General features: G+C 37.4%; 3 protein-coding genes across 8 annotated transcripts in view; all 3 read right to left on the minus strand.

The window, feature by feature from the left end:
* Nucleotides 1-683: 683 nt before the first annotated feature.
* On the minus strand, nucleotides 684-2378 carry LOC111863141 (signal recognition particle 9 kDa protein). 4 transcript variants are annotated; one of them, XM_023849190.2, is made up of 4 exons: nucleotides 2289-2378; nucleotides 2011-2121; nucleotides 1045-1113; nucleotides 684-936 (listed from the first exon to the last, which is right to left on the minus strand). In XM_023849190.2, the coding sequence occupies exons 2-4, from the start codon at nucleotides 2080-2082 to the stop codon at nucleotides 841-843; spliced, it is 237 nt and encodes a 78-aa protein (XP_023704958.1). In that variant the 5' UTR covers nucleotides 2083-2121; nucleotides 2289-2378; the 3' UTR covers nucleotides 684-840. The 4 variants fall into 4 exon arrangements, with proteins under 4 accessions (XP_023704958.1, XP_023704957.1, XP_023704956.1 ...); XM_023849189.2 differs by having other exon boundaries at nucleotides 2280-2378; XM_023849188.2 differs by having other exon boundaries at nucleotides 2251-2340.
* Nucleotides 2379-4181: 1803 nt separating this feature from the next.
* LOC111863154 (piggyBac transposable element-derived protein 4) lies at nucleotides 4182-7683 on the minus strand. The gene is made up of 3 exons (XM_023849204.1): nucleotides 7541-7683; nucleotides 6414-7317; nucleotides 4182-4316 (listed from the first exon to the last, which is right to left on the minus strand). Exons 1-3 carry the CDS (start codon nucleotides 7681-7683, stop codon nucleotides 4182-4184), a joined length of 1182 nt encoding a protein of 393 aa, XP_023704972.1.
* A 1069-nt stretch (nucleotides 7684-8752) lies between these two features.
* LOC111863134 (WD repeat and HMG-box DNA-binding protein 1) overlaps nucleotides 8753-10829 on the minus strand; it is a 63327-nt gene continuing 61250 nt past the window's right edge. For all 3 annotated transcript variants that reach the window (XM_023849175.2, XM_023849174.2, XM_023849173.2), the window contains exon 12: nucleotides 8753-9453. In XM_023849175.2, the coding sequence (XP_023704943.1) occupies nucleotides 9208-9453 (246 nt within the window). In that variant the 3' untranslated portion in view covers nucleotides 8753-9207. The remainder of the gene's footprint in view (nucleotides 9454-10829) is intronic.

The following is a 10829-nucleotide window of genomic DNA, read 5'->3' on the forward strand; positions in this document are numbered from 1 at the left end:
CGGTCAAACAATTAATATCAAATAATACTACATCTATACCATGGGCCTCCAAGCAGTTTACTATATGTATACAAGTCATGAATATACCGCTATATGTACGCTGGAATATAACAACAAGATTGCAACATCTGACTTCATAATATGAAATAGCACATGAAGAGTTTTTAACCATATTTTATTATATAACTTTCATTTTATAAAAATCTTATAATTCATTGTATTTTTATACCTTGTATTTTACAGTGTAACATAGCTGTCAAGTGTCCAGTTCTACTGTCACACTGAAATGCAGTTCAATAGTGTGTGAATATGGTAACCATGTATTTTGCTTGATGATGGCTTTAAAGCCAAAACATGTAGCTAAGGTAATGTTGACTTTGACCCTTATGTTGTTGTGTTATGATAGATTCCAATAAAGAATTGTATATAATAAAGGCAACAGGATGCACAAAGTGAAAATTACCAGTGTATTGTTTTCAGGGTAGGATGAATGTAGAACACATTTCAGAGCCATCATGTCATTCAGCCAAATAACAACTGTGTTCCTGATTAAGGCTGTCTATGCATGTATGTACTCACTAGCAATATGCCTATGGCAGCAAGATACACACCAACATTTTTACGATCTTTAGCCGTTATGCACTTAATTGACCAAGATTTGGAGTACATAAGGTAAACAACTGTACAAAGAATATGTTTATTTTACATAGGTGCAACAGCCTTTCCATAAGTTGTTTATATAAAGCAGTTCTTGTACACCATATCCTAGACATGATGAAATGTTCCAGTGTTCCTTTGTATCATCATGAGTATAACACCATAACAGAGATCACAGGAAAATCACTGTTCTTTGGAAGCCATGTGACGCATAAGGTTATTTATGAACTTCTCAACTTTCTTCAAATCTTGAACAATTTCAGTTTTATACTGAAGACACTGGAAACAAAATGGTTCCATTATTTGAGTAATATGATTATTTATGCTGATGATGCAGTATAATTTTAGAGAAAACATTTCTTTAATAGTCCATGTCAATTAACTCACATCAACATCATCTGTTAACTTCAAGGAAAGGCAGCCTTTGTTGTGGGTATATTTCATAGAGTATCGCACCTGGAAAAGAAAGAAAGGTTATACTACAGATATGTTGTCAGAGTTACAGTTTCTCTAACTTGTAAATGTATATTTGTGTTCACTTTTTACTGTGAAGCACATAATGTTTTAGGAAAATTATGAAACAAGACTTCGACTAATTTCTTTACTGATGTTTTTGATAATGTCCAGTGTTCCAGCTAGTCTCAAATCCTGGTCTGGGGTTCACAAACTTGCTCATGCCAGGTGGCAGGATGAAAGACTTCACTGCTAAGAAGCTCAACTGATTCCTTACTTTTATCCTGTCACCTGGTGAAGGAAACAGGATCCATTTCTTAAAAACTGTGGTTTATAAAAGTGGGACAATGGGCAATGTCCAAAATATCTGTAAAAACTACTGTTATACACTATATTCAGAAACCTTCAGACATAATCAAATGCTTTAGCAAGATGGCAAGATATTTAGTCAGTAAGAATTTTAGTATTAGGAGCCCATAAGATTTCTGTAGAACTCAACATGTCTTTATCCAATGGGATTCTTTTGGAATCAAAATTCATTTGCAATAGCCTTGTTCAAGTTTAAAAAATTACTCCGTTACACATAACTTTCTCAAATATGTCAGAGAATGTTACTGGTAATTAAATTGGCCTGTAGCTGTAAGTGCAATATTTTTCGCCTTTTTTATACAGTGATCTCACGTTCTAATATTTGAGTTGGGCATAAAACGTGGCTTGAATCTGACTTGCCAGAGCAGAGAACGGAAAAGGGCACCGGTATCTGGCATGCAGTACAAAAACCATGCACCCTGCCGTTGGGCCCTCACGTATTAAATGGCCATTTAGGCAGTTTCATTCACTATTATAAACACTATTGTTCAACGCCATCTTACACGGCGAAAACTCGTATTCAAAACCCACCTTCATAGGATCTTGCAAATATAACCTTTCTGCTGCTTTCTCAAATTCTTCCCATGATTTCACGTAGGTCATTTTTATTCCACTGTACTTTGTATAATGAAAAGAGTGCTCCTGAAACATCAAGATAAAAAAACGTGTATTACCTTTGTCTTACATAACCCTTTAAGGTTCATCACGAACCATCTAAACACACAAATTCATGACCACAGAAACCTTAACCAATACACCATATGCTCTCACACGCACTATCTCTCTCGCACCGCACATACCAGAATTACCAGAAGTGCCAGAACGGCCAGAACGCACTAAAACCACGAAAACACTAGCACGGGCAGCACGAGATTACTTTCGTGCATACCCTGACATGGTTTCCGTGACGTCACGAAAGAATTACTACTACCATCTACATTCAGATACGAATCAATTGGTACAAAATAGCCGCCGCCAGTGCCGAGAGCACGATCGGTAAGAAAGTATGCCCACACTTCACAATTCTATCAGTACCGCCCCCGCCCGCAACACCCGGAACAATTAATTCACAAGGATAGCAATACATAATATTCCAACTTGATCTCTTGTACTGGAGAGGTTCTTATTACGTTGTTTTTTTGGGGGGGTGTGGAAGAACTGAGTTTATCATTTCATCCATATCCATCAAGAGAAAATTTCTCACCAGTGTCAAGTATGAACATTTCAATTACATCAGTCCAACATCAATTTGAAAGAAAGGACATAAAGATCACGCTAGGTGTCAAGACAGCCATTGCACGTGAAAAGAGTCCTGTCATCATGTTCACTTGCACCATTCACATTTTGTGAAGCAAACTCATTTTCTCCTCCTTTGTACTGTGAGAATAAATGTCTATGGTGCAGACAGTGTGTACCGTCTTCACTGTCCTCTTCATTGTGCTGACTAAAATCAAGTCAATTCCTTTAGCTCAGCTACATGAAGACAAGTGCTGCTTTTAGTACTGGTTGTGTTCCTTTTAGGTGCACTGTTGTCAATATTTTTTTCAGTGCTTCCACTTATTGTCTTCTCTCTTTTTAACCATTCTCCATGAGCTTATTTTTATGTGGATACTGGTATTACTGTAGCTGATCCATGCTACCATGTAGCAGCATTTGCAGTTTGGGCTGAACATTTTTGTAGGTGAGAAACAGGCGAGATGTCACTGGGAACAGTAAATGAATGATTTGCTGCCAGTGCTTTGAACAGCAGCAGCTTTTATAAATTTTTAATCACTGATAATATTCTGGTTACATTGATACCTGTTTTATGAAAGCCATTTACCGCAATGTGTGCTGTTGTGTACTGCCAATGGGCAATGTCCATTAGTTTGTCTATTTGATACATCATCACAATTCTACTACCACTATGTTGCAACAAATTCTCAATCTCCTGGACAAAATATATCTTTAAGGGACATATATAAGACAAATCGAGAGGCTACATTTTGCCAAGTGAGGTGTAATACATACAACTGCAACACCACTGGATCAAGCCATCTCAGTAACCTCCACATTCAACTAATGAGAGTAATGGCCACCATGCATTAACAACATACAATCATCAACTGAGGGTTTCACATTTGCAATGAACTGCCAAAACCACTTACTGAAAGTTTTCAGTTGTACCCACCCTTAGGAGAGTGATTCTCCCACTGTGCCTTGGGGGGTCCCCCCACTCAATAACACCAACTTCATGTTCTTTCTTGAGATGACCAGTAGTAGCATGAAAATATCAAAGGCACCCATACATATAACCACTGCCACTACGGCCTCTCTCTGTTGACCATAGAGGAACAAATCATTTTTTCCCCTCAGAGCTATAACTCAACTGGCTTTATGTTGGACAACTCTGATACCGGTTTTGACACTGAACAAATGATTTAGAGAAAATTAATTCCTTCCATCTCAATTTAAAAAATTAAAAATGCTGTAACAATCACAGGAGTAAACCTCTTCATCTGAGCAGATGTAGATTGAGGTTTCTTTAATGACAGTTTTACTTGCCTTCACAACAAATTTTGCAGTCACTTCTTATCGGATCTCCCACTTTCCATAGCAAATGAGCACGATAGTATGTTTCTTATTGCTAACTGAAAAGCCATTCTTTGGTTATCTTTTGTCATCAGTCTGAAAAAAAAATTCTTTCCACGAGCAACAATAATTCACCACTTCATTTGGAACTTGAATAGAAGTACAGTTTTCTTCCCATTCCTATAGTCATTAGCTTTTGCTTCCTTGTATCTACTGTTCATGTAATCTTTCAATGTTGCTCTTGGTAAACTGAACATTTTTAAAACCTTCAACAAATTCAACACCTTATCTCTAACTGTGTTAACTGCCCACGACATTGATTCTTTACCCCAAGCTTCTAGTTTCTTTCTGTAATATCTTACATATAGGGAAAAAGAAGAATAACTTCAGAAGTTCATCAAAAACAACTCAAATTCTTAACACAGGGTAATACAAAAGTCCTTCCGGGATTTTCAAACTCTGCGGTACAGTACCTGGGATGGTCACGACAGGGGGGGATGTCAACAGAGAGAGAGAGACTTCAAGTTTCTGTCTTACCTTACACGTGCTCGATATAGCCAACCTTGGTGACGTGGCAGATGTCAATCCTGTAATTAAGCTCCTGCCACACACGTTGCAACATTTTACTGTACATAGCAACAATTGCCCACACTATCCTTTGCTGTAGCTGTGGTAAATCAGGTGGCATAGTGGGCATGTACATACGATTCTTGATGTAACCCCATAAGAAAAAATCATGGGGGGGGTTAGGTCAGGTGACTGTGGAGGCCAGGGAAGAAGAGCGTCATTGTCGAAAGTGCACCCATCAAACGTCCAGGAAGAATAGCAGTTAGGTGAGCATGGACGTCAAATTGGAAGACAAGTTTGGAAGTTCCAGAGAGACTTATGAATTATCCTGTACAGTCTGGTGGATATTATGATACATCTGATGTACGACATTAAGAACCTACTTTAGACATAATATAGTGCCCAGTATACATGCAAGACCTGGATGCAGATAACCAATAAATACTATAATCTAGCTAAAAATATTTGAAAGAAACCAGCTGTGATTAAATGCCTTTAGCGTAAAAATCAAATTTTGAGTATATTTCAATGACTCTGCCTTGTGAATTTCTAATAGTCACTGCTCTTCTAGCAGCAGCAATGAGCTACAATCATTCACGACTCATCTCCCTGTTCCTGTTGCTGGGATGGAGTTCAATCTCAGTTGCCTCCTCACGATTTTGTCTACGCATCTGCATTTGGTGTCTGAAATTAATGCTATGTCCTGCCATGGCTGGTCAAGATGGAGATGCCAGCGGTGCTCCTTAACCCCAGTATGAACAATTGTACAGCCTATTTGACCTATGTAAACCTCTTTAATTTGCTGGGTCAGTCTTCAAATATAACACTGTGTAGATCTGTCCACACTTACATAACACCAACAGTGTCTTCAGACCTAGGTCATCCTTGACCAGTCAAACGAAGCTGGAACTTTAACTCTAACAGAAGAACTAAGTGTCCTGCAAATTTGGTGGTAACTGAAGCAACTCAAGAATTCACAGCTTCACACATTCCTAATTTTGACAAAAGATACAGGCTTTCTTGCATCAGCCTCTTCCTATTCAAGGAAAACATTAATTATCCATACTTCTTGGCATGTTAACCGTAACATACTAACTTTTAAATTGCCGGCAGCTCCTACGGCCGGAATTTAAATGGCCCCAAGTCTTTAACATTGCAAACTTTCAGAAAAAAAAAATACATATTTTCCGTTCTATGCAACATCGGAATATGAACTAAAAAGAACCCGAAAGACAATAATATTTTCTACATATACACAAAAGGGCAATTTTTACAAATGAAAATTAAGTGTGATTATTTTGTCATGAAATGCAAAACATAATCGTTATTATATACGTTATGAATTTCTAAAGGACTTACCCATTGTTTTTCTTCAACCTTGAATCGTGGTGATGTAAATATGATGACACTATATACAATAATATTTGGTGTGGACTGTGTCACTTCACAGTTTACACTCTGACGTGCGTGTGCCATTTCTCAAAGCAGTCCAGCACACACAGTGCATCATCACACTTTTTACATGGCCAGTGCATTGAATGTCTCACCTCCAGTTAACTCAGTTGGGCCCCAGATGAACTTGGCCTCCCCCGAGAAATGCCACGGACCGTGATATTCGCCTCATGTGATTGAAGAATCAAATCACGCACCAAAATTTCGTGGAATTTTTTGTGCGTCATTTTTCCATCACATGACTTGTGTAACAGATATGCACTGAGAATAGTCATGTCTAGGAGGTGGAAGAATAATTTCTTTGTCCATTTCCATGTCCTCCGAGCCATGCCATAGCTGTTTACCATCCTCTCAGATTTATCCACAAAGCCCATGTGTGCATTGTAGTCTTCAATTACATGAGGTTTGATAGCACAGCCAGATTCATCTTGGAAGTTGCCATCCAATGGAGGAGGGTGCATATTCGTCAGAACATACACATCACGCTTGTCTTTCCAAAGAACAACACTTAGATTCCCCTTCACTCTTGTCACAATATCCCCTTTTTTCAATTTCATCAATTTGGGCCGAATTTCTTGTGGCATTCCATGCCTGTCATTGCTAACGGTGCCACACGTATATATTTTACGCTCTAGAAGATCGTCATACAATGCAGGGGAACTGATATAGCTGTCCATATAAAGTTTGTGTCCTGAGCCTTCTACTCTTCGAATTAGCTGGAGAACAATGCCATGGGTTGGTGTAATTTCTTCGGTTGCAAGTTGCCTTTGTTTCCCCAAATAAACAGTCATGTCATATGTATAGCCCAGAGAATCGCAAAGCTTGTAAATTTTTATTCCAAATCTTTTGTGTTTCTTTGGAATATACTGCTGAAAAACCACTCTTCCTTTGAAGAGCACTATCACTTCATCAACAGCAAGATGTTCCGATGGATGGTAAAGTTCACAAAATTTGCTGTTAAGACTGTTGAAAATTTGTCTAATCTTCCAGAGCCTATCGTACTCTGGGTCATCTCGATTTGGAGGAGCTTCATTATTCTCAAAATGCAGGAATCTCAAAATATGGAAGAAACAGTTGCGTACCATGGTGTTATTATAGAATGGAGTGTAGTACTGCTCATCTCTTGACCAATAATCTTTCAGGGTGTCCCGCTGATCGTGGCCCATTTGAATTATTATGGCCAAAAATTTTGACATTTCTTCAATTGTGACGTCAGGCGGTTGAGCAGAAGGGCCTGGAGCATCCTGGCTTGCCAAAAATTGATGAAAATATCTGTTTGTTTCTTGTACCAAGATCTCGAATATATGATGGAAAAAGAGAATGAAAATGGAAAAGGGAGAGGACTGAGCATTTATATTGGGAGCAGCGGATCTGTTGATTCCACTCGGAGGACCAGTGAAATCTAGTAGCTTTGGCGAATCCCCAGGTCTTCTATCGCGAAACCTGATCTCTATTTCCCCTGCTTCATTACTTGAGGATGATGATGATGATGATGATGACAATGACCTCATCGAGTTCTTCCAACTCTTCATCAGATTCATCTTCCATCAATATTTCCTCCAGTTCTTCAGCATCAAGGAGTTTTGAGTATTGGGCTCGTTTTTGAGGTTCCATCTTGGGGGAGGGGGTTTCCAGCTAAATCCTATAATTTGTGATGATTGAAAAAGCGAGACTGTTAGGAACACTTGCAAAATTGTGATGCAAAATAATTGCAATAGCAGTTGAAAAGTGCCAGTCTGCCACTGATACCGTAAGTCACAGTGACAAAGATGTCTTTATGCACAAAGTAACACTGGCTCAGTGGGTTTATACCTCTTCCAAGATACACAATAAAAATGGTATACAAAGAATAATAGGAGTCTGACAGTGACTTCCTAACTAATAATGAAATATTAGAAAATCCGCCACTGACGTCCTAACTGAGGAAACAACACTGCAAACCAATCCCTGAATGTGTAATACTTCCTTGAAAGCTCTGGTAGCACTGATATGCAAGCGCCCATGAATATTTCCTCCTCTAGTTTCTCAAAACAAAGCTGACTTCTATTGGCTCACCAGGTCATAAACAGTCATATCTAAACGTAAATAGTTTCGAAACCAGTACCCTGATAAACGATTTCATTGTTCAGAGCTAACAAATAAACATCTGACATGAACATTCATGAGTTTGTTTGGTTTTAAACCCAAGGTCAAACTGCCAGCACTCACAAAGAAAGCACGTGGCTTGCCTCTAAAAATTATAACGTTCGGGCAGCTCGGCTTGCTACATGATGCCAGTAATTATAACATTCGGCCGTTTAAAGTTAAGCACTGCAGAGCACATTAAATTCACTCCATCCATTCATTTACACATATATACGACATATCTCGACAACCACTGAATTAACTTTCATGAAATTCAATATTAGGGAGCTCTAATAAAATCTGTCAGCATATTCTCATTCTGGTTAAAATCTGATAATAGTCTCAACACTGAAAGCATCATTAAGTAGCCTAACCCAAAAGGATCACCATGCTATGCATACATTTCCTAACACATATATTCAGCACCCAGCAATGGTCTTATGAACACATGTCAAGATCACTGAACAATCAATAATGTTTTTCTGAATAGATACAAAGATTTGGATTCTATAACTATCGATAACAGCTGATGCTGGTATTATCTTAATGAAAGTACAAGTATATAAAATGATTTTTTAATTATATTACAGATTAAAAGTTAATCCATAGGTTTACAAAGACAGAGACAGGTAGCCAGCCAGAATAATGTTGTATTTCAAAGGAAATATTAGGACTGTTATGTAAAGACACTGCAAATGAAATGGGTTGAAACACACGACACTTCATTGCCTAGTGGTTGCTTCGCAGACATTTAACACATTGGCCCTTGCCTGCCAGATATGTGATTTATTAGGTGACTCAATACAAAGTCATAAGGAGCATCATAAGTACTGGTGAAAGGCTGGGCTGCTTTTAGAACATGACAAACTGTACCTTTGTTTAAAGTAATTACACTATAAATACTTAATATTATGAATAAAATATAAAATGAAAAATTCACACAAACTGAATTAAAAAAATCTTTCCACTCTGCATATTCATAAAATACACTCCACAGAAACCAGTCTCAGGGTTTCAAGACTTTTTAAATGCAAAAGCCATCAGCTTAGAGGAGGAAGATGTTACTATCTTCTTTGATGGTTTTCCTTCCTGTGAATCAGATTCTTCTTCTGATTTTCTCTTTTTAGCCTCTGATATTATAGTCTGACTCTTCTTTGGCAGTTTTCCTCCCTGTGATTCAGATTCTTCTCCTAGTTTTCTTTCTTTTGCCTCTGGTATTACAGTCTGACTTTCTGTATGAGAATCACCTGTTACTGGGATCTGTAAAAGATTTATCAGCATATGACAAAGACAGAAATTTAGGTCACTGCCATTCACTGTCACCAGTACCTTCACCATACAAAATGAAATATTACATATTCATAAATCTATCTGTATGAGAATCACCTGTTACTGGGATCTGTAAAAGAATTATCAGCATATGACAAAGACAGAAATTTAGGTCACTGCCATTCACTGTCACCAGTACCTTCATCATACAAAATGAAATATTACATATTCATAAATCTATCACATCGTGGACACATCCTCAGAATACAAAGAACAGGAAAATGAAAATTCACTCTTTACTAAATGTAGCTGTATTAAGTTGCTAAGTTAGTAATGTTTATTTTATGTTCCATCTATTTCACTGTTAACTTAACACACTCAACAATTTAAGGCCAATAATAAGATTATGTCTTCTGGGACACGATTCCATGTAGTCTGGTAGATATGTACCAAAGTTTCAGAGGCTCCACTGAAATGCTTATACCCATCTAACAGGCTACGCAGCGCCATGAAATATTATTAAACAAATTACGGTACTATGGAATAAAGGACAAACAATATAACCTATTTGAATCATATCTTTTAAGTAGAAAACAGAGAACTGAAATTTTTAATGGAGTAGATAGAAGCAAAGTAAACTCAAGGTGGGATAAAATAACCAACGGTGTCCCACAAGGACCCATTCTTGGACCATTGCTGTTCATAATATATATTAATGATTTACCAAAGATATACTTTTTGCTGATGATGCCTGTGTGTTAATTTCTCACGCAAATACAATAAAATTCAAAACCAAAATAAATGAAGTATACAGGATTTTGGATGATTGGTTTAAAAAGAATTTAATGTCTCTCAATATAATAAAAACATACTACATAAACTTCACTGCAAGAACTAGGTGTGATAGGGATATGGGAGAACTTGGTGCTATTATAACATGTGCTAATTACACTAAATTTCTTGGCCTGACAATCCAAAATGACAACTTGGGATGGTCATATAGAAGACATAATAAAGAAATTGAACAAAGCCTGCTATATGATAAGAAAAGTAAAACAAATAGTCTCCATGAAAACATTAAAAAGAGTTTACTTCTCATATTTCCCTTCTGTCATGTCATACAGTATAATGTTCTGGGGTAACTTGTCTCATGCTGAAAGAGTATTCAAGCTACAAAAGAGAGCTGTAAGAATAATGAAAGGATGTGGTTTTAGAGATTCGTGTAGAGAACATTTTAAAGATGACCCAAGTAAATTTGGTGATATATGGAAATGGGGTGTATCATATGGCGGTAAGGATTTATAATGCACTTCCAAACTCACTTAAGCTAATTTCAAAGGATATAAAAAAGTTTAAAGACAAATTAA

The sequence above is a fragment of the Cryptotermes secundus genome, unplaced genomic scaffold (assembly GCF_002891405.2).
Source record: "Cryptotermes secundus unplaced genomic scaffold, Csec_1.0 scaffold6, whole genome shotgun sequence".
NCBI classification, from domain to species: domain Eukaryota; kingdom Metazoa; phylum Arthropoda; class Insecta; order Blattodea; family Kalotermitidae; genus Cryptotermes; species Cryptotermes secundus.